Source organism: Ochlerotatus camptorhynchus, unplaced genomic scaffold (assembly GCF_037179485.1).
Source record: "Ochlerotatus camptorhynchus isolate MF236.1 unplaced genomic scaffold, CSIRO-AGI_Acam_v1.1 ptg000389l, whole genome shotgun sequence".
In the NCBI taxonomy this organism is placed as follows: domain Eukaryota; kingdom Metazoa; phylum Arthropoda; class Insecta; order Diptera; family Culicidae; genus Ochlerotatus; species Ochlerotatus camptorhynchus.
In genome coordinates, this window is record NW_027040876.1 from 159,034 (window position 1) to 183,884 (window position 24,851).

A 24,851-nucleotide genomic window follows, 5' to 3' on the forward strand; every position below is an offset into this window, starting at 1 on the left:
GCTTTCCTGAAGGACGCTCACCTGTGATAATGATGATGATGATAGTGGTCTACCACTCATTGTAGCACGGAAACTAGTCCGATAGCTGTGGGCTCTCCTCTCTGTTGAACTTGATCAAAGTTAATAACCTCTGATTGTCATCAGCAAATCACTGTATGAAGGGCCAAAAATCGCTTCAATTGGGTGGCCCCTACTCAAATTATTCTGGATAATACGCTTAACCAAATGCTAATTCGCGGCCGGATTCCTCCGATGGGAAATCGAAAAACCAGCACTTTCACCTCCAAAAGTATGTAAGTTAATTCCATCTAAATTGCAATAACAGCAACATCACAATACTAAAACTTCACTGAGAAGCGAATTTTCCGAGGGTTGCAATAACCTAGAACTCAACTCAATAAAGCCACTAGTCCTATTCTCCTCACCAGTGACAGAGAATCACGTGACTCGCAGAATAAGGGGCTATATACACCCCCCCCCCCCCCCCCCCTAGAGCTCTCCTACGATTTCCGAAATGCTGACCACGACAGTATCGGGGAACTTCTTTCGAATTTGGACTGGCACAGGATACTCGTCCCTGCCGATGTCAATGCAGCTGCCCAAACGCTCTCGCATATTTTGGCTTACGTCATTGAGCGACACGTTCCGAAAAAGTTCCTAAAGAAGGTAATCATTATGCTTGGCAAACAAGTGAACTCCGTGTGTTAAAGTCTTCCAAAAGAGCCGCGCTAAGAAAATACACCAAGTAGCACACCCTACAATGTTATCGCAGTTATCAACGAGATGTTCAACGGAAGCTTCGATCTCACCCGAAAACTTTTTGGAATTATGTGAATGAGCAACGAAAGGAGTTTGGCCTTCCATCGACTATGGTACTGAACGGCGAAGAAGCTTCATCCCCTTAGGACATTTGCCGTCTGTGGTAGTAGGTTCAATATCACCATTGCAATGATTAAACAGCAATTATTTTGTTTCGAACCATAAGAAATCCAAGGCTCAAGCACAGGAAGCTCACTATGCCCCTCCTTCCCTTACCCATTTGGAGGTTAAATTTTGCAATAACTCTAACAACGTCTAGCGTCTACGGAAATGAATTTTTATCAATCCTCAGGATCTCCGTTCAACATAGAAATGTGGCAGCTGAATTTATATCAGGCCCAAAATCATCGACATACCCTTTTATTTGAGTATTTTGCTCAACTTGCCAAAAAGACAACTTCAAGCATTGAGCAACTAAAGATTTGCAACTGTATTTAAAATTTAAAATGAACAGCCATCCTCAAACTACACCGAGCAATTAAGTTGTTTGAAACTAGCGAAGTCAGTCATACTTATTAATAAGTTTCTGTGATTAAGAAATATTTCCCTGAATTTAAAAGAAATTCCCTGAGAGATCTAAAATGTCCTGACTTTTCCAGGTTTCTTCAGGTAATCAACATCCTGACACGATTAGTTTGTCGAAGGATACCAAACGAAGGAAACTAAATCAAATCCACCCGCGTACCGTTCCTGCTACCACACATCTACTGCTTACCGTTCGCTTTCGGAAGACAACAGAAACGAAAACTCATTTAAAACAATCAACAAAATGAGTAAGCTACCAACAAATTTCCGAAATGCCCCCCACGCGAGGAGATCACCCGCCACGACTTTCATTTTTCCAACTATAAAAAAATCTTAATTACCGTTTCCACTCCCGAACTGCTCTTGTTGTTGTTGTTGCTAAACGGAAATCTCATAGTTCATATCGTACACGCTGCCCCGATCCGGAGGCGTCGGTGTCGTCGCCCGTCCACCTGACGATTGTCCACCACTACTGCTGCCGCCGCCGCCGGCACCATTGTTACTCCCGTTGTCCGTTGGATTCAGCTCCATCGAATCGGTCATCTCCAGAGCCCTCACGAACGACATCGGCCGGGTGGGCGTGGCTTTCCGCTTGATCTGCGGCGAAGGCGCCTGCGGGCCAATGCTGTTGCCGACCACAGAATTGCTGACGCCAACTTGTGCGGATTGTTGCTGATTGTTACCGTTGCCGATGCTGACCGCCGTCGGCGGAAGAGGTTGCGGAGGGAACACTGGAACACCACCCCGTAACGCCGGATGGTAGCTATTCATGGTGGCTTGCTGTTGTTGCTGTTGGAGCTGATACCTGGCGGCACTGACACCTCCATATTGCGGTTGCTGCGACTGCTGCTGAGCTGCCGTTGGACTGGGCGTGTTCTGGTACACCGATGTGGCCATGCTCACAAATACGCCCGGCGATTGTTGTGGCTGTTGCTGCGGATTGCCTAGAAGCTGCTGCGTTTGATTGCTACCGTCATTGCTAAAACCCGGCGACATGTCCTTCCACATGTAGACCCCCCGCTGGGGACTACCGGCTAGCTCTCGGATGTTGTCCACGGTCTGGTTGCTCCTGGCGTAGGAAAGCTCGGCGCCTTGGCGAGCCAACTCACCTTCCGAGAGATACCGCCGCTGGGGACTTCCGTGGTGGTAGACGACGTTCGGGGTTCGCTGCTGCGATTGCTGCTGCTGCTGAGGTAGACCACCATTGTGGTGGACCATTGGGTACTGGGATTGCTGTTGTTGCTGCTGTTGCTGGTGGTAGGGATGCACCGGGGGAAGACCCGTTTGATGGAGCTGCGCTTGTTGCTGCAGTGGGAAATCGTAGTAAGTCGCACCGGGCTGCTGCTGCTGAAGTTGTTGTTGTTGTTGTTGTTGCTGCTGCTGCTGTTGGCCAACCATGTTCACTCCGATGAAATCCGGTCGCCGGGGTTGGGTTGGCGTGCCTGGATTGGACCTGGTTTTCGGATTGGAGTGCGAGAGAAAAAGAAAGGAATTTTATTAGATTTGAAATGTACAGTTGGCACGTCGCGAAAGAGAGAGAGAGAGTGGTTCGAAACGAACGGAGAACTTCTACTGAGCCGAACGCTTTGCAAAGTTCCAACGCAAATAGGAAGCGCATTTGCTGAGAGCCTAGCGAGTTGAGCTTTTTATGGGAGGAAATATGCGCGTTAAGCTTGCTTTTGATAAAAATTTATAGGATTTGAGCTAAACTGGGACAAATGCAAAATATTCAACCAAAATTAACAACATAGCCGATAAAAAAGAAGATGTCGCAAGATAGTAAGGCCCTTGGCGGAGTGAATGCGACAAGCCGAACTGACCAGCAAAAGGAATAATAAGCATTAATACGAACTTTTGTCCGCTCGGTCAATCGCATTCACTCTGCCAGGGGTCTGTGGTCAGTGATTTTTTATGATGAATTATCGGTTATTAATACTCAGCAAAAAACGAAAGTGTTGTTTACATGTTTTTAAACGTGACTCAAGTGCAAATTTTAAAAGTTTGTGCGAAAATTATCTTCGGTAGCAAAACTACAGGAAGCATTTTTCAGAGCTGAAATGGGTCATAAACAAACCATTATTATTTACGATAATGTTTTGATTAACTATATACGTTGTACTGTGACAGTGGGGTGCATCATTTTGAAAAAAAGGGAGACATTTCTTATAGACCACTCTCTGGTTCGATTCAATAGCCTAAAAAATGAGTCTATGCTAAAAATGGTAAAGATTGATGAAGGTGGCCACGCCAATAGGTTGAAGTTTGTATGGAGATTTCGATTAGTTACTATGGGAAATTATTGAGTTTCACTTTAATTGCTCTAGCTGAGCATGCAATAGTCCTAACGATGAAAAAATGTGATATGTGGTTGTCATGACAATGATTAACAACATTTAACAACCCTTGGGGTCTCTTTTTTTATAGTGGGCCCCCCTATGATTTGAATTCAATTTTGTGGAATTCTAGCCCACATAAAATAAAAATAGATAGGGGAATGGCTCTAATGTTGGCCTTTGGATCTAAGATTGGGCTCATCGCTAAAATCTGCTATTTATCAATTGTATCTAGATGAACGCGTCATTGGGACGGTACTAATGGATATTTTGGTTTGCTATTGAAAATTTAGTCGATTGCTGAATTTATGTATGGGTCCAAATTAGGGGCATTTAGGCCAACATTACATCCCTTTCCCCTACTTGCGGCAATCCATTTTCGTTTTTTTTTTTAACCTGATTTTATTTTAGCACACATTTAAACTGAATAAACTAAATCTGTTTACGACTTCTCTTACTTGCGAATTTGTTAATTGAAGTGTTGATATCAATTTGCATCAATATTTCGTACGCAATATTCACGACCAGCAACCAATTAAGTCTGGTTTATAGTAGAGAGGGTATAGTGTAAGAGAGGAGCGGATTCAAAACAAACTGCATTGGCAACCTATGCCTAGGTGATTTCTAGCAAAACTGCCAATGCAATCAAGATAAAGGGTGTCCCACATCAAATAGCATAACGAAAAAAAAAACGCTGTAGAACATTACCCATTGGGTATTTTTTCTTGAAAATTTGGGTAGAAGTAGTTTAGAGTGTATTGCTTACACTGTATTTTTATCGCTGTCAGTTTTTCGAAAGTTGGATAAATTGGCGTCACCCGAACCGCAACGTCGCGAATTGATTTTGCGCAAGCACCTGGAAAATCCTCAACTTTCTCATCGGGACATCGGAAAACAACTCGGAATCGTGCAGTCAACGGTGAGTCGTGTGATTAAACGTTAATACGAAACTCTGAGCATCAAACGGAAGGAGAAATGCGGTCACAATGGATGTTTTATTAGTGATCAGGATCACAAGCAAGAGGGGCGCCGGTGGTAAGTGTGATTGCCTCTCACCCCAGCAGGCCTGGGTTCAATCACAGTCGGCGCCGCCGGGATGTTCTGAGGCATAACATCTCTGATCACGCCTTCTTTCGGAAGGGAAGTAAAGCCGTTGGCCGGTAAGGCCGGTTCATGAGTTAATGGGTCGATAGGTAGGGTCCAGGTGTGGGAGCTGCCTCCCTGGTTTCGGTAGCATTGGTGCTCAGCACGGAAAACAAGATCGACGGAAAACAAATCAAGGAAAAAAAAGGATCACAAGCGTGTCGTGAAAGCGTTTAAGCGGAATCCCAAGAAGGCTCCAAATCGTGACGAACGACAAAATACGGTGGGAAAGAGTCACGGGCCCGGAAACTGTACACCCAGATGCTGACGAAGCCTTATTGTCTCATCATGGATGATGAGACTTACGTCAAGGCGGACTTCTGGCAGCTCCCGGAGCTACTGCTCTTCACCGCCCAGCACAAGTTTGATGTTCCGGACGAAGTAAGGAAGCAGAAACTTTCAAAGTTGTACTGTGACAGTACAACCTATGGGAATTCCATAGGCCATAACTGGAACACACCATAATAGGAACGTATGGCCATAACTGGTACACCTACCCTACATTATTTGGCAAGCGATCTGCTCATGCGGAAAACGGAGTGCATCGTTCGTGACTACCGGGACTTCCTCTGTTGAAGCAACACGAGGGCCCTACGATCTAGCTTCGTGCCATTATTTAACGTAAACATTATCGAAAACAGTTCGGTTTTTTTTTTTCAAAACATTAGGATCTAAAACACGAACCCGGATGGCCATGGGATCATCCTCCGGAAGATCCGGAACATCCGTAAAAGTGTTTCATTCATGAAACTGACCCTAGACCTCCGCGGTTTTTTCGAAAACACTATGTCCGTGACATAAACATGGGCCTGGATGGCCTTGGGACCGTCTTCCGGAAGATCCAGAGCATCCGTAAAAGTAGTAAATCTATGAAACTGATCCTAGAGCTGTAATACAATAAAGGATTGGGGATAATCAATACATGAAACTGATCGTAGAGCTGCGGTTTTTTTTTTCGATATCAGTTGGAACTGTAATATAATAAATAATTGGGGTCGTGACATAACATGGACCCTGATGGTCCTGGCATTGTCCTCCGGAAGATCCGGAACATCCGTAAAAGTGGTCAGTCCACAAAACTGATCCTATAGCTCTACGGTTTTTTTTTACATTAGGATCTGCAGGGCTGTTACAACAGGCGCGGATTTCGCGAATTTCGCGATTTTCGCGGATTTGTCGCGGATTTGAACTTTCAGTCGCGAAAATCGTGGAAACATTAAATGATGTCGCGAAAATCGCGAAGATACTGATGTGCTGTCACAAAAAATGTGGAATTCATTGTAACCTTTCCGTCCCGGATTATTTTGCTATCATCATGTTTGTTCATTAGGCTCTCAATTTTTAACCATTTCGAACCAAACACGCTGCAAATAATCGAGAAATGATTTCAATTCCATAAGTCACCGGATTTACACGGAAATTTCCTGAGGTCTGTCCAATGTGAGACATTTTCCTTTTTTTACAATATGAACATAGTATTTTTCGTTGTCAAATCATAAACGAATCGTATAAATAGGAGTAATTTTTGCATGTATACCGGATATTCTAGGTTCTCCAAATCGTCCTGGAGTTCAGGTGATTTGTTCTACTATATCAACCAAGGCTCCAATAGTGTCTGTAGTATCGAAATATGTCCTAACAGATTCAAAGTGTCTATGTGGATTGTACCCGACATATTGCTACGTATACAAGATGATCTGAAATCATTCTGGAGATCAGATTATTTTTCTATTAGATCACCTAAGACTAATTCAATATCTGTAGTATCGAAATATGCCCAAACAAATTTGCAGTGTCTATGTCGATCATGCCAATCTATTTCCGTGTATGCCAAATGTTCTAGGATTTCCAAGTCGATATTTCGATAACACAGATATTATCCTAGTCTTTGTTTATTTAGTAAAACCAATCATCTGAACTGCTGGACGAATTGGAGAACCTAGATCATCTGGTATACGTGGAAATAATTTAACATTATCTGTATATACACCATGAAGCTGTTTGGACATATTTCGATACTACAGACTTTATCCCAGTCATGGTTGATCTTGTAGAATAAATCATCTGAACTCCAGAACAATTTGGAGAACTTAAAACATCAGCTATACATGACAATAGTTCATGCATGATCCACATAGACACTGTGCATCTGTCTGGAAATCTTTCGATACTAGAGACATTGTCCTAATCTCGGTTGATCTAGTAGATAAAATTATCTGCACTCCAGGACGATTTGAAGAACCTTGAACATCTGGATTACTCGGAAATAGATCATGCATGATCCACATAGACTTTGAATCTGATTGGAAATTTTTCGATGTTACAGACATTATTGTAGTCGCAATTATTTTTCCGGTCAAAATAACAATATTGTTCAATTGTTTTAGAGATCCCGAAAATATAGTTGATTTGACTATATATAGAGGGCAACAACTATAGTCCATAGTTGGCTCCTCGGTTGGCTCAACTATATTTTTCAATAGATGAACAAACGTCAAACTTCAAAAAACAACTATGCTTTAGTTGATTCAAGAAAACTATTGTTAAGGAAGCAAAATTTTACAATGTTTATTAAACGAACTGCTCTTCATTATCGACATATTAAGGAAGTTTGTTTTGTTTCTTTATCCATCTCAAAAACACAACTGCAAAATCATAAAAAAGGTGAACAAGAACATTCAACTAAATTTGAACCGTGTTCATCTGCGTGAGAGCCAGCTATCTTATCGCCTGCTCTACGCATCACAAGTTAAAAGTATGTGGATTTATGATAATCACTTGAAACCAAATTATATAACTAAATTACATTTGACGGTTGTTATAATTGATCAAAGTTATATTTGAATTGAGTATAAGATGAACAGTTGAATCTATAAGGTAGATATGATTGAGTTGACGGTCAAATTAATGCTGGAATAACTATAAGTTTCTTTCAAACAACAATATTTTTCCATGTGAAAGTAACTATTAGGATTGTTATCTTAACTTAATGAATTTGTTCTCCGTGCTGGACGATTTGGAAAACCTATAATTTCGTGACCAACAAATGTGACTTATGAACCTCTGGTAATTTCTCGATTATGTGCAGGGTGTTTGGTTTGAATCGGTAAAAAGTGAGAAAACTAGAGCCAAATTAACTGCAATATTTAGGACAGAAAAATACGTCAGAGACGCAAAGGTAAATTTTCAAAAAAATTTGCATTTCAAATGAAAATGAATTATTTATTTTTTAAATCTTGGCCGGTATTATTCAATAGAATCTCATAATGTAAGGGTGTTTTATTATGTTCATTAATTACTATGAATTTATACTGTACATAAATAACTGAAGATGGTACAATGTTTTTTTTATTTTAAAGGTTATACACGATTCTCCTTTAGCTCAGTCGGTAAAGGCGCAGCTACAAAGCAAGTCCATGATGGAGGCGACTGATTCCCGTCCGGTCTATTAATTTTTCGAGTTGGAAAATTTCTCTACTTTCTAGGGCATAAAGGGTGATACGGTCAAAATTTGGTCAAGGGAAAACGCGTGTAAATCGGTGAAATCGTTTATTTAAAAAATCAAATTAAATTTCTTTTTCAAGTTCAATTAGTATAAAATTCAGGAAAAATATTCAGTTAGGCTTCCGCTTTTCCAAATCCGAATTGCCGGGCCTTACGCTTGACCCCTGCCATCAGATTTTGTACAGCCACCTTGTCCACCTTCTTCGCCGCAGAAAGCCAGTTTGCCTTGAACTGCTGCTCGCCCTTAGCAGTTTTTTTGGTCTTCTTTAGGTTCCGCTTGACAATAGCCCAGTATTTCTCAATTGGGCGGAGCTCTGGCGTGTTGGGAGGGTTCTTGTCCTTGGGAACCACCTGCACGTTGTTGGCGGCGTACCACTCCATGGCCTTTTTACCGTAATGGCAAGATGCCAAATCCGGCCAAAACAGTACGGAACAACCGTGTTTCTTCAGGAAAGGCAGCAGACGTTTATTCAAACACTCTTTCACGTAAATTTCTTGGTTGACAGTCTCGGAAGCTATGAAAATGCTGCTTTTCAAGCCACAGGTACAGATGGCTTGCCAAACCAGATATTTCTTTGCGAACTTTGACAGTTTCATGTGCTTGAAAACATCTGCTACCTTTCCCCTTCCTTTTGCCGTATAAAACTCCTGTCCCGGAAGCTGCTTGTAGTCGGCTTTGACGTAGGTTTCGTCGTCCATTACCACGCAGTCAAACTTCGTCAGCATCGTCGTGTTCAGCCTCCGGGATCGCGCTTTGGCCGTCGTATTTTGTTTATCATCACTACCTTCTTGTAAGTCGATAGTCCGGCTCGTTTTTTGGCTCGATGCACGGTTGTAGACGATACACCCAGCTTATTTGCGGCATCTCGGAGAGAGAGGTTAGGGTTTCGCTTGAAACTACCGGCAACTCTCTTTGTCGTCTCAGCGGCTTCCGGTTTTCGATTTCCCCCCGATCCAGACTTCCTGGCTGTCGACAAACGTTCCCCAAACACTTTAATTACATTTGTAACGGTTGATTTGGCAACTTTTAGCGATTTTGCCAACTTTGCGTGCGAGTAGCTAGGATTTTCGCGATGCGCGAGCAAAATTTTGATACGCTGCTCTTCTTGCTTGGACGGCATTTTGACAACTGAAGAGTGAATTCCAAAATCAAAATAGGAGCAACATTCTACACACACACACCTTCAAAATGAGGGGTGTTCAGGTTTTTTAAATGCAAAATTGAAAGAAATACGTCAAGTTGATATTGACCAAATTTTGACCGTATCACCCTTTAGGATGGTACAGGCATAGGAAGCTCTCAATTAAAATGTGAAAGTACTTCAAAGTTAAGAGCAGGCAAAAATCTAATATGCTATAAGCAATAAGCTTGAAATGCCATGTAGTAGTATGCAAATGCTATTTTTAGTCAATGAAAACAGTTTTTTTTTTGTCGCGGGTTAGTATTTGAAGTCACGGATTTCTTTTGAGAAATCGCGGATTTCGCGGATCATACATAGAAAATCTTGTAACAGCCCTGGATCTGTGATATAAGAAAGAATTTGGGGTCATGACATAGCACGGACCCGGATGGCCATGGTATCGTCCTCCGGAACATCCGAAACATCCATAAAAGTGGTCTATCCATGAAACTGATCCTAGAGCTCCGGTTTTTTTTTTTTTCGAAAACACTTGGAACTGTGATATAAGATAGAATTCGGGGTCGTGAAATAAACATGGACCCGGATGGCCAGGGATCCGTCCTCAGGAAGATCCGGAACATGCTTAAAATGAACAATCCATGAAACTGATCCTAGAGCTTATCGTTTTTTTAACTTAGAACTTTGAACTTTGATGTAAGAAAAAAAAGGTCGTGACGTAAACATGGACCTGGATGGTTATGAGACCGTCCTATGGAAGATCTGGAGCATCTGTAAAAGTGGTGAATCCATTAAACTGATCGTAGAGCTCTGCAGTTTATTTCAAAAAATATTAGGAACTGTATTATATAAGAATTAATTCGGGGTCGTGATAGATAAGCAAGTGCTTAGACTATTTCTTCACTCTGTAATGATTCTTATGACTCCATTTATGACAACAAACAATACTTTACGATGATTTTCGGTTCAGATCGTGAATTGATAATTAGAACGAAAAAATTTTAAGCACAGAGAAACTTTTGTAACACCTAAAATTTTCATAAATCTGGGACCAACACAACTTTTCCAGATAGCAATCTAAGAAAAAAAAAAACTAATTCTTCTGAAACGAATACAATTTTTCAATATGGAAAGACCGCAGCCACAGATAATTGTACATGCATTTAGGATTTAAAATCTCAATCTCCAAAAAAAAAAATATGTTCCGGTATAAATTTTACAAATTTTTGACCAATTTCCCTAATTAAAAAATACCATAATCAAACGAGAACCCAAATCATTGAACTATTCCACAAATGGTTTTGATGATACCCCGAACACGTCGTTAAGCAAATTAACCATAGCATTTTATTAGGGGTTTCAACGCTGCAAGCAAAACAGTAAAATATGACAAAAGTTATACCACAGACAAACAGACATAACTCATTGAATATTTCTCACTGTAAAACATCGTCGCTAAAATATTACCGCCATCTGTTGACTACACTGTGGTGGGCACTACGCTGAACAGATGGCGGTAGTGTGTAAACGTCAAACGCAAGGGAATTGACTATGCGCGCCACAGGTGGTGGTACTACCAACTACGATACTTTTATATTGTCCGTTAAATGCTTGTTCGATGAACAACTTACGAGTGTTATGTCTGTTTGCCTGTGGTTATACTGTCATGGAGCGACTGTCATACTTATTTGATCGAACTTTGAACGGCTCATGGATTCTCAGCCTAATGATAAGGAAACGCTCGATAATTTTTCTCCTGATATCATGACAGTCTTCAAAAATATTTGTTCAGAGTGTTTTCATAAGATCACCCAATTTGGCAACAACAAGACATGCTCTTTGATATATAAAGCAATGCTTCGCCAGTATAATCTTTCAGTATAGTAAACTTCGAGTATGATTTTAAGATAGCAATACTTGATATACATGGCGAAAAACAAGCTTCACAAACGTTGTAGTTCATAACAATGCTCCGTAGAATATATCCACCGATATGATAAATTTGATTTCTTTCAGAGTTGTCAAAAAATGCATCGTCGAAAACATCCTTCGGGTATTTTACAGTGATCAGTTGGTCATCACTCACAACTTGCTTTTGAAGATGGTTACTTACTGAAACCATCTCGTGCTGTACAGTCCGTCAGTCATAGTCTATTATCGATGTGTTTGGAATTTCTGACATAAATTGGGAAACTGATAGCAGTTTTAAGTTATTCTTTTTTGCTTAAACCTAAGCAATGAAAATATATTTTCGACACAATCTTGCGTGAACCTGGTTATGAAAACGAACTGGTAGTGTCTAATAGCGCACTTCATTTTTATTCAGTTCCGGTCGAACGTTCAAATTTTTTGAACAGCATTGCGGCACTGTATGAAAGTCACTTGAAGCAACTCGAAGAAACATGGTTGCCAGTGACATTGCCAAAAGATCTCTCAAAAACCGTGCTGCTGTTTTGACATAAATTTTCTATGCGCGTCTCTATCAACGTCTTTGCTAGCATTTAAATTGCTTCTGAAACGTAAATAACATTATATGATATCGGACATAGGCTTTTGTGTCTCGATGATTCTAGATTACGGTAAGTCCGGAAAAATACAATACAATTTAATGAGCTAAGAAAATAATTCAATAATCTGCGACATTATTTTTTCTCGATATTTAGACAAATACTAAATACTGTTCGCAACTCTTCTGGTCAGATTTCACCCACCTTTTTTTGAATGAATCTTTAACACAAATTTGTTACCAAATCAATCTATGATTTCATGTGATTTTTTAAAAGCAAAGTTTTCACACTCAACATTATATTATTAGTCGTAAAAAAGGAAATTTTAAGAAATAGTGACTTTCGGGTTATAAAAGTGGCATTGTAATTGACAATTGAGGGGGTTAGAAGGAAAGGGGTGTAAGCGACTTTGATCGATTCTCTTCATCAACTTTCTCTTTTGATAGAAACTCTTTATAAACAGAATGTTGTGCTATTTCTGCCACATAGTTTGATAAAGGACGGTTCTCATCTAGCATCCAGAATGGCACACGAATCAAGGAATGTGTTTGCAGCTGAAGTATCAACGAAAGAGAAAATCGATGAAGAGAATCGATCACTTACACCAAGGCCAGTGACAAGACCTATACTAACATCAGCGTTTGACAGTAGGCAGCATGTCCCGGGCTCAAATCATTTATGTTGCTGTGCTGAGCCCGCTGTCACGGTATAACATGTTGCCTATGCGCCTGCCACTGGGTTGCTTACACCCCTTTCCTTCTAACCCCCTCAACTGACATGGTTTCCCTTGAAGATGACTCTTGTCTCGAATGAGCGATCAAAGCTGTTTTGTCTCTATTGATAAACAGAATCCCGATTTTGTCAGCCTCCTTTTTGAAAATCGTCTTATCGCAACAAGGAATACCTTAATCGTGGAGGCGAACCAGCCCAAGGCTGAAAGCCTCCCTAATAAAGATAAATAATAATAATACCTTAATCAATCATCATGAAGATGAATGGGAATGATTGGGAATTACTGCTATGTAAAATTATTGAAAGATACAAGTCTGATGCGCGGAGGGGCTGGCAAAATCGGGTCTTTACTGTACTGGATAAAATAAGAGTTGCCTTCGAAAAACCGCCAAATTGTTGGGAAGTTCCAAATAAAACTAAGAATAAGAACGAATTACGTAGCTTGGCGAAAAAAAAACAGCGGGACCGCATACAGTGGAGCACAAAAGTTCTATAGCGCATATCTAGAGAGCGTAGTAAAATTACCAAATATCAAAATTACGAAGCCAACGAAACGAAATGTTCAACCAACTACGAATCGAAAAAAGAAAAATAAGAACCAACAAATTATTCTAAACTAAAGAAAACAAAGAAACACTATTCAATTACCAGCAGCTCGACAATGCATTTTTTGTTTTGGTTCTGTGATTTTTGAGCAACTGGCTTCCGGAAGATAGAGCTCACTCAGTCCTATATATCAGCCTATTGGTAGTTGAATAGATGTGTGTGGCGCGCGGGGCGTGGTTGGTGTCGGAAATCAGTAAGCCAAAATATAGACGATAATTGGGAAGATCCTTTTTCTCCGCTGGCATCGTCCACAGTTGCCGTATCTCAACTGGAACATCCGGAGGTTGTCGTCGCCGTCGTTATCCCGTCTCCTCGTGGCGGTTTGGTTTCGGGTTCGAAAACATCCGCAGGGGAGACTGTCTTCGTTTCTTAGTGTTAAAATTTGCTGGATTTTTTGGTATTTTTGTTTTCTTGAATACATATAGGTGTTTGGGTGTGTGTGCGCGCATTTCGCGGAGCAGAGGGTGGGTTCTGTGGGGGACGATGGTCAAATTGGTGCGGCCGAATGGTGTGCCAGGTACAGGTGCGCGAATTGCTTTTCGGTTTTGCGGTTGGCGGCTTTAGGTCCATCTGCACCGTCGGTATGGTTAGTTTAGGTTTTTTTTAGAGGTTATGTAAGTTAAAGTGAAGGCGTGTTGGATTGTTTTTTTTTTTTTGAGTGTGTAATCAGTTTCCGAGTGAGAAAAGGTAAGCAACGAAAGATGGTCAGTTGTAATTGTAATAAAACGATAAGATAAGTGAGAATATGATAAGTATATAGGTAAGTTTCCATATCGAACATATCAAATCAACGAGTATGAAGCTCTTGTTTGCGGTCTCGAAAATGAAATTCTGTCGTAGAAAAAATGCTCAAAAATGGATCCTAACAACTTAGAAACTAGGTTAATGGAGAACGGATAAAGAAATGGACACATACCTTCTAACGGGACTAGACATTGCTAATGGTGTCGCTACACCGAGTGCTTTAATTCTTTGCTGCATTGTGGGTGTCGCAGAGGCTCCACGCGGCAAACCTTGCTGGTTCTGCTGTTGCTGCTGCTGCTGTAGTTGTTGTTGCTGCTGCTGGATCGTGATCATCGGTGGCGGTTGATCCGGCGACAGGCCTTCCGGCGTGAAACTTCGGGACGGATCCAACCCACGTTGACGAGGGTGGGGACTGTGCCGCGGGTGGTACATGCGTATGTGCCGTGGCGAATCACCGCCACCGTTGCCTCCCTGAACGATCTGGCCGCCTCCGTTCAGGTTCAATCCTCCGTTACCATCAATTGGTGGTAGGAAAAAGTTGCTTTTGGAACCATGCCGCTGCAACGGGGGTGTCGGTTCACAGTCCCGACTCTGCGATGCCTGCGGTTCCATGTCGATGTCGGAACACTCACGTCCCGGTGATAGCTGTGGATAGTTGAGATCGGTTAAAATTCCATTCAAAGCGTCGATGTAATGCATATTCACGTTTATTTCAAATCCTTAAATAGTACATCATAGATATCAAACAAAAAGAGAGCACGTCACACAAGCTTATGTTATATGCAAATACACACACGCAAACATTTACACACGCACATACGCATATACAAAGCACAAAATTGATGGAAAAGCTCAAGCATTCGGATCACACGACGGAGCCTTTCTTCTTGTAGGCGAAAAAGCTATCGTCGGAACTGGCTTCATCATCGTCGTCGTAGCTGGGCCGTAGGTGACTGGCCGCCGTGCTCGAACCACCGCCCATTAGCTGCAGCCTGAGATGATGTTGGCTCGGCCGGGTGATCCGATCGAGCGCACCCAGATGGGCGGCTCCATTGTAGATGGCCAGATCCAAGCTGTCGAAGCTGTTGCCGGTGGTAAGCGTGGAGAAGGACGAACTCGGGGATTCAAGGATCTTGAGGGGCTGAAACGGAGCGGCAGATGTGGCCAATTAGAAGGACGACGGAGGAGGGAAATGATGAGCTAAATACAACTGACAGCAGCTCTAGTAGGAGGGGATGGGTAGCCTAAACACGACCTCTTGCTATTCGAGGTGAACTTACCTTTTGGACGGAGGGGGCTCGTACGGATTTGTGGAGTCTAAACAGAGTAAGGAAACTAAACACCTTTCGAACGAACGAGGCAAATTCTAACAGAAGCGACGGGTGGACTAAACAGGAGCAAAATATGGAAGCCTTAATTTCAGCCGCAGCCGGATATTAGCCAAGATTCTTTCACCAGTTTTACAAAAAATAGTACACTTGGGAATTCGAAATGTTCCGAGTCCTGTGGAAAGTTCTGCCATTTCGGTTAAAGGCTTCGTCCCTAAACTGTTCACTGGAAGTCCTCCAAAAAGTCCATACGAATTCTGGACAATCGTCACACTTCAACACTTTCTTTGGAAGTTCTCTAAATATTCTCATGCTCTGCCTTTTAAACTTTCTCAAGAAGTTCTTCAAGAGTTACATCGGTGACAACCTTATTCCCCTAAGAAGTTCTCTGAAATTCATATGTAAAATCCAACTGACGAATCGATATTATTTTTCCCTCTTCACATGCCATGAAACTTCGCATAATTGTTCACTAGGATCAATGAATTTTTTGTGCTGGAATTCGGCCATTTTAACTCACGCATAATTTTTCAAAATGGCGTATTCCATAATTTTTAATAAAGCACCCCAAATTATGTCCGATTGAGCCCAAATTTTACTTTTTTCGAGGCAATAAACATTTTGTATATGATCGGTTTACATACATTTCATTGACATCCTAGTGGGTTGGATTACCCCTATAATTTTTTCTACAGAATATTCCAGAAGGGCGGCCTCTCGAAATATTTAAGAAGTTTCTGAAAGTTCCCATTTATTTGCTGAAAGCACTTAACACCATCGGTAAAACTTTTTCCGATTTTCTCTCCGAATATCTCTAGACTTCGTCCCTTCGTACTAGTTCTGGAGGTCCTCAAAAATTTGCTCTAATGTTTCCAAGGAAGTCGTTTAAATTTCTTCCGACAGACTATCGCAATCATTAACCTGAAAACCTCCAAACCTACTCTGGAAGTCCTTTAGACATCACCTGGATGGCTTCCAGATTTGAAGTACCTAAGTTCTCTCAAATACTCCAGGAAGGTCTCCTGGCATGGGGTTTCTGAAAGCTTACATCTGCAAGTAATACCTGGAATTCCAGTGGAAGTCCTCCGAACATCCTTCGGAGCTTATCTTTGAATTTCTCTGAATAAAACCCTCGTATCTATCCTAGAAGTCCTCCAAAGTTTACTCTTCTTTTCTAGACCAACAATTGAAATAGGCGGAACAAACAAACGTAAATAATGGTTTTTATTTATTTATTCAGTTTCATACGGTTTCGCGCAGACTAATCTTAACCTATCTTATTTACTCTTACTCTATTTTTAAAGCAGAGCCCTAGTTATATCAAAATCTAAGTCGTCACAAACAACAAATTATTAAACCCACAACTAGTCCTGTGACTGGAAACGACGATAAGGACAGATTACAGGACAGAGGTTGTTCGGCCTATTTCAATTGTTGGTCACAGCTTTCACATTTTCGATGGAGGTCCTCTGAAGTTCTTCTTTTGGCAGATCGTCAAATTTCAATTAGTGGAAGATCCCAACTGCTACAAAAGTCCTCAGGACTTTGTCTAAATGACCTTTCCACATAAAAGCTCTCTCTGTAAGTTCTGCGATTTTCATCTGAAAACAAATCCAAACTCTTCAAAGCAATGCATTGAAACTCCTTACAAGTGTTTCGTACTTATCCTGTTGGTTTTCGAAGGTTTACTCTTAAGTTCCGTTCTACACTCTAAACATTTGTTGAAGGAGTCTATTGAAGTTCTTTTGGAAGTTCGTTAAACTTCAACTTGGAATCTTCATTCTTTTCGCTCTACAGTTTCTTATAAAGGTCATTTCCAAACTCTTTTCTTAGCATGGCCGGAAAGGTCTGCCCAACCACCTCAAAATATTCTCATGATTCTCACTACCTCTAGAAGTTTTCGCAATTTCTGGAAGACCTCCTGACATCATAAAAAAATCTCTCAACCTGTCCACAATTAATGTGTTAAAAACTCCAAGTGTTTGGCACTTGAACTGGCAGCTTACCACTTTTAGTCTTATGGTCGTTATAAAAGTTCCTCTTAGGGGAAAAATTACAAACTTTTTCTCTTAACATCGCCGGAAAGATCTTCAAGATACCACATCTTTAAGGTACCTATCAAGTTCCCTTGGAAGGCCTCTAGGTCGAGTACACAAGACTTCGAAACATGTACAAAGGACCGCAGAAGTCCCAACGATCCAATATGCAAATCCGAATCCGAGGGTTGAACCAGTGGGTCTCAAAAGTAGGTCCACAATGCCAAACAACTTAATTGACAGGTCCCCGCTGTTGTGTCATTTTTTTTTACGTAGGATTACGTCTTTCGGCAACATATTGGGGGTGCAATTACAAAAAAACCATAATTGACCGCATTACGAAAAGTGGTCAGGTTTTGACCACATATAATTCTGTCAATAGCGGATGGATTTGCATTGTAAACAAGCAAAATTATCACCGATTGCCTGCAAAAAGCGTATTCCCTAACACAGATTTCAAAATCGAATTCGGTCCTGTCTTCCTGAACGGTGCTTATTCAATCACCGTGTGTGGTGATGTCCGGTTGGTCGTCAGCAGCAGCAGCAGCAGTGCTTTCGGCGCGCGGCGTTGAACATTGTGCACAACGAAAAGCTGGCCGCAAGCAGCGAGCTACAGCCCACATGAGCGTCCAATTCACAGAAGAAGGAGGAAGAAGCTTCACCACTACTGATCAGGATCCATCTTCGTGAGTCGCTGTGGGCCATCTATGCCAAGCGCGTCACCCTCGTTCCAACCAACATACAGCTCGCCAGCCTCATCCGTGTTGAGCACCCTAATAGCTCAGCATTACTCCAACCATCACGGCAAAACGGTTCTTTTCAGGACCACCATAAATTTTGTTGTTTAAGCGTTAATTTTCATTGAACGTTCGCTCGCCTTGGTGCCAGCCACATCACCCCCAAAGCTCTTTGATAATGTACCCAGCAACCAAACGTTTATGGTCAAATGCGTCAAGTATTGAAGTGGTACATACAAATTCTCGCAATGACCGAATACCACATGACCATGTCAAATAACCAAAAACACTTTTCTTCAGGACGCTAGAAAAAGCAAAAAACAAAAAATCTCGAATTTATATGATTTATCGCGAATATCTCGCGAATGGAACAATTTTAGCATGAAATTCCTCCAATCAGTTTTCGCTGTCTTTACGATCTATTGAATAAACCAAAAGTTCTGTGCGTTTTGTGCATGAAAATGCGTAATTTGGACATCACGAGACGAGGCGTTTCCTGTTTGGGAAAAGTTGTTTCCCTAACACAGGCGCCGAATATTGATACCAAGCACTGAGCATTCCAGACCGTACCTATGTTTATGCCTTTTGATGGAAATGTTAAGCCCCTCCTATTAAGAGAATTATGCCAAAAAAAATCTTGCCGTATTCTCTTAATAAAAGAGGCTTAAAATTTGCATCAAAAAGCATAAACGTAGGTACCGTCCGGTAGGCTCAGATTCTGTAATTGATGTGTTTTCCCTATTACATATTCCATTTCCGCACCGCTATCATCTCCAAGAACATCGAGGACAAATTTTCACAGCCTTGTTCTGAATTGGTTTCCAAGCTTCCAACCCATCGGTCCTTTTCAGGACCACAAATGACTGATAAAAGAGTTAACTGAAGAGTTCAAGTAAGAGCTTGTATCCAAGACATATCGTCCAGGATTGACAACAGAACTCTCAAATTGCTTCCAAATTTCAACCTATCGAACTTTATCACTGATAACGAGTTAAGAAATCAATTTAATATATACTATACTTTTCCTGTGACATCAAAACTTCCTTTCGTAATCCTACGTCAAATCTACGGTCGTGTCTTGGATATAATCTCTTACTTTTTCAGTAGATGAACAAAAGTTCCCCGGGCACTCGTCTATAGACCAATGCACGGAATGAACTGCATGAACAAATTTGACGTTTGAGCGGTGCCATGTTTACTAAAAATTAACACATGAATAATTCTCGCGTAACATTTAAAAATGGTCTAACAACTTATGTACACAAAACTTATTAGACATTTTTCGCGCGAACCAAACTACGCCTATGCAAATCAACGACACCATCGGGTAGGGTGAATTCTCCCCTTTCTGATAGTGGTTTGTTTTGCGTTGGCGTTCTTCGGCTCGTAAAAAAAGGGCCTAACAAGTTGTTTATAAAAGTTGATAGGACCTTTTCTAAAGTTGCGCGTGCATTACATCATGTGTTCATTTTTAGTAAACACGGAACACCACTCAAAAGTCAAATTTTTTTATGAGTTCATTCCGTGCATTGGTCAATAGACGACTGCACCGATGGATTTAAGTTCATGCACTGATGGAAATTTAACAGGAAAGCGGGGCAATGTCCAGTAATAATGAACACGGCACGTTCTTCAGCACTATATTTGTGTAATATGAAAATAATCATTTTGAATTTGATCCTCAAAATCTTCGCCAACAAGATGAAGACGAATCTTAATATTGACAACCACAGAGGCGATAATGAACATCCAGCCACGAATAAACGAAAACAGATGTTGACTTTCTATACTCAAAGGTTGCCTTGATCAAGAGAAATCTAAACTAAAATTCTTGCAGATAGTTGGTCTATCTGTTAAGGTTGTCTTCATTTTCAGCTAAGTTGAGTGTTGAAGAAATTATTTTTATCAGCACTGCTAGGGGCAATGAACCAAGTTTATGCCGGAATTTGACCATTTTAACTCACGCCTAATTTTTCAAAATGGCGTATTCTATATTTTTCAGTTCAGATCAGATCTTTCGGAAGATTTTTGGGTAAAATTTTCGGAGTTTCCCTTGAAGAATCTTTGGGGTCAAATGAACAGTTGAAACTTCGGATAATTGTACGCTAGGGGCAATGAAGTTTCCCAAGTAACAAAATGAATTTTATGGTACACTTTAAGAAGTTTTCAAGAGAAGTTCTATAAAACTGAACATAAAACTAATTATTCTACAAAGCTACTCTAAAACAGCCATAAAACCTTCATAAGACGAAGGAGGCCCATACTAAAGAAGGTTCTCAAGACTAGTTTTTAAGGTTCGCTTGAAACTTGACATTCCTATCGATACATGCTTATAATGACATTCAAGATCTCTTTAAACCTCTTATAAAACTACGACAAGTTGCCACTGTGTTATGTTTTTTCTCTTCAAGAGTGCTTCCAGTACGTGATAAGTTTGTTTCACAGGTTCCAGTTTTTGCTAGATAGGCAGCTTGTTTCTAGATGGAAAATCTGTTCGAGTTATAAATTCTTCGATTATTTGGTATTCCTTTACCTATAACGATGTGAATAAAAATTGGTCATGGACATATTAACAAAGACGATCATTTTCTAGCTTGTAGTTGAGCGATTTTCCATGCTATATTTGTGTTGCCGTCGTTAAGCAATACAAAAGTTCGAAAAATCTAACGCGCCTCGACGGTATTGCCTAAATATTGATTTATTTAAAAATAAAAATCTTATTGGCAAAGTGGTAAATTTGAAACAGGCAGATTTTTTATGATTTTGAAAGGGATTTTACAGATTCCTTTGTCGAATCCAGAACCTTATTAGGAACGGTAATAATCAGTTGGGATAACTGAAATCGAATGATTATTATTGTCATTTATGTGTTAATGGCTACATTCCGAGAATGTCAAAAGCAATCGCCATTATTTTCAATGGTTTGAAATAAACCCCTGACAAGATTCTGTTAAGACTAATCTTTCTTGCACAGAACTATGGAGGAGCGTGATAAGTTCAATTAACCTTGTTGTTTTCTTGAATGAGATCAGTTGGGCTTGAATAAAATTAGTGATTGATATTCAAGACAGATAAGTTTTATGTAAGATCGCCATAAGTTCAGTGCTTCTATCACACACATTGCAAATGTTAACGTTCAAATGAAAAGATCTTATAATCAATTGTTGTTGCTAATTCATATTCCATCTTGATTTTATTAATTATTCTAAACAACACAACTTACTAGAACTGTACAATGAAAACATCGCGGTGTAATCAAATGTAAGTATTGAGAAGCAAAGTGATTTACAATGAATAATTTAATTTGGAATATTTCTTATACCGCTTAGAACCTTTTGGTATGTAAATCACAGTAGACTAGATAAAAGCTCGTCATCGAGTTTGTCATTTGAGCACCGGAAGGAATGTTCTCCGGCTTTTTTTCCTTGTGTCTTTGTATACCTATTCGTTCCTGTTCGTCTTGTTTTGAAGTCGATGCTTGCTGAGATGAAGGCATGTTAATATATTGGATAGGTTTTTACTCAATTTCCGTTTGTAAGATCCACTATTTTTCATTTTTTTCCCCACCTGTTGGCGTCCATTAGTTGTGACAGTTTGTTTATGTATTTTAGGAAAGTCTTTCTCAAAAGTTTTTACTCTCGGTTAAAACCTTTTTGTTTTAAGAAAGTTTTATGACAGCATTCTCAAGACACATTAAATTTATAGAAGAATGCCATAAACCTTTTTCAAAACCGTTCTCAAGTTTTATGAAAGCTTAAAAAGAAGGCTTGAAAGGGAGTTGAAGTGTCTCTTAAAACTGTTCATAAGATCAATCACACTTACAAAAAATGGAGTTTTATGTAGGCTTCTACAAGTGTTCTTGAAGCACTCTTCAGAAATATCAATGATATGAGACTAAGTTTACTTGAAAAAAGCAATGATAAAACCACATAGACTCAGTCATGCTTTGATAAAACCACCATAAAACATGAATAAAACCAATTAACATTTGGATTGTTACTTGGGTTGTGTCGCAATTCAGCTATTTTGACTCACACATCATTTATCAAAACAGCGCGTTCGATTTTTTTCAATAAATCATAGCACGAAAACGTCTCATCTAATCGAGACGTCGAGTACAAAGTTCTAGAAACTGGATTGCCTTTTCAAAAAAAAAAAAAATAATAACACTGGAAAAATCTAAAACTTTTGTCAAAAATTAAAAAAAAATATTGTTAAAAACGCACAAAATGGTGCATTTTTAAGATTTTTAAACTAATGCTTTTCTGAAGCGGACACAATGAGCACATCAAAATTTACCAAAATCGTAGAAAATCAACTATGAGTAATTAAAGTATTTATTGAAATTCAGAGTTTATTCAAAGTATTTAATACAGTAGTGGCAAGATTTTAATTATTTGGTCAGCAGGCTGTGTAGTATTGAAAGACTAGTGCGTGCCCCTCGCAATATTCGGTTACTAAACTTTACATCGCCGTTTTGGAGGATTTGCGTTATGGGGCTGAATCAGTACAATATGCATTTCAATTTGGGATGACAATCATTCTACAGAGAGCATTACGTATTTCAACTGAGGTCCATTCGCTTCTCGTATCAATGTTCATCCTGTATTCGAGAGGAGCATCATCTGATTACAAAACAATCGTCGTCCGGTTGCAGCTATCATTCGAAAAAGCAATTTCGATGTTTCGATTCGAATGGTCTGAGGTTTCATTCGAACAGAGCATGATGTTTTGGTACAGTGTAAGAGAAGAGGAGACAATACGGAGGTGAAAACGAACCACTTTTCTGTCAAACGCGAACCAGCTCGTGATTGGTCGATTTGAAGTGCGTAAGATAGAGATAGCGATAGAGATAGATATAGATAGAGATAATGAATAAGAAGGCAATTGTCTCCTCTTCCTTTTAGTTATTGATATAGGACCAGTGTCTGTTTTTATCATTTACCATCACATGCAAGGAGTATCGCTTCAACCCAGTGTCGATGAATTGCGTTTGTTTTGAACATCTTCGTAGTTACGAGACGAGCGAAATGAAAAAATGAGTTTATTATACATCAACGAATACGCGTTTGTTGATATTCACCAGTGCTCGATTATCAAACCCAAAATTGTCAAAATCAGAAGTGATCCTCAAAAGCAAAATAATCAACGACATTTTGGGCAAAATGATTATTTTGAATATTGTCGACCACACTGCCTAAATCATCGATATTATCATCAGTTCAGCTTGAGGCAATAATTTGCCGTCGACTTATGTTTAAAAACCACGTTTTTCAGCGCTATATTTGTTTAAAATGAAAATAATCATTTTGCATTTGATCCTCAATATCATCCCGACCAAGATGAAGACGAATATCAATATTTACAACAACAGAGGCGATAATGAGAATCCAGACACGAATGAAGAAAAACAAATGTTATTTTTGATACTCAGAGGTTGCCTAGATCAAGGGAATTTGTATATATCAAAATTCAAATTCATGCAGGTAGTTGGTCTGTCTGTTAAGGTTTTCTTCATTTTCAGCTAAATTGAGTGTAGAAGAAAGGATTTTTATCAGCACTGTATAGGACCAGTGGCTTAGACACATTCATTCAAAGTTTAAATCAGATCGAAACAAATTCACAAAAATGGCTCCGAAAATTCCCAAAGAATTAACTTGTAAGAAAACAAGGAAACGTTCCGTTGTTGTTTTAACCGACAAAGTAAAAATAATTCAGGATGCAGAACAAGGGATGTCCATGAAATCAATAATGCATAAATACAACATAAAATCGCGAGCGACAGCTTATCTCCGACGGGGTTTCCTTTTGTGCCAGAAAAATAATATTTTTTTTAAGAAAGGCAGTTTTGCACTTCTAGGTGAACATTTCTTATCATTTATCAAAATAATGCAAAATGAAATGTGTTTTTTTTTTTAATTTAAAAATCATGCTTCGATATAAGATACAATTCGGTATAACATACATTCGTGAAATCAAAATGTATGTTATATCGAAGTTTACCTGTACTAGTGTAAATTTTGAACTTAAATTTTGCGTGTAAAGAAACTTAATAATGAGGTTGAAAATGAATGAAAATTTGTGATTTTTTTCAGTGTGTATTTTTTATGAAAAAGGCAATCCAATTTCCTACAACTTTGTTTCATACATCATTTCGATTAGATGAGCCGTTTATGTGCTATGATTTAGCGTACAATTATGCGAAGTTTCATTGACCTTGAACTGCTCATTTGACCCCAAAGATTGTTTAAGGGAAACTTCGAAAATTTTACCCAAAAATATTCCGAAAGACCTCCAAGTTGTACTCCAAAAATCCTTTTAACTTCCCCCCGAAGACTGTTATACTTCCTCTAATAATCCTCAGAAAAAAATCCCCAATCCCATTTATCCTCGGAGACTCGAGGCCAAACTTTGTTAACCTCGAAGTCAAGTGTATAACAGATTTTGAAACACAGGTATTCCATTCGATCTAAAATGGAATTCCAATGGATTCTGGCAGCGACTCCCAACATATCAGTGCCAACATTTCGAAGGGGCGTAATTGCTTTTGTAAACAACAACTTTAGCCGTAAATTTCTCGCGAATGAAATCTCACCTCTCCAAAATTACAATGCTAGCTGGTAGAAGAAACATTCCTCTACCTGCTGGTGTCATTATTTTTCATGAGTGAGCTTTTATTCGCGAGAAACCGACGGCTA

The 24,851-nt window shown here is 39.8% G+C and overlaps 1 protein-coding gene across 2 annotated transcripts in view; it reads right to left on the reverse strand.

Moving 5' to 3' along the window:
* Positions 1-1,401: 1,401 nt before the first annotated feature.
* LOC135710498 (palmitoyltransferase ZDHHC8-like) overlaps positions 1,402-24,851 on the reverse strand; it is an 87,900-nt gene continuing 64,450 nt past the window's right edge. The window contains exons 6-7 of one of the 2 annotated variants that reach the window (XM_065233094.1): positions 14,225-14,697; positions 1,402-2,797 (exon numbers count right to left, since the gene is read on the reverse strand). In XM_065233094.1, coding sequence (XP_065089166.1) covers positions 1,723-2,797; positions 14,225-14,697 — 1,548 coding nt within the window. In that variant the 3' untranslated portion in view covers positions 1,402-1,722. The remainder of the gene's footprint in view (positions 2,798-14,224; positions 14,698-24,851) is intronic. The other variant, XM_065233093.1, reaches the window with a different exon arrangement.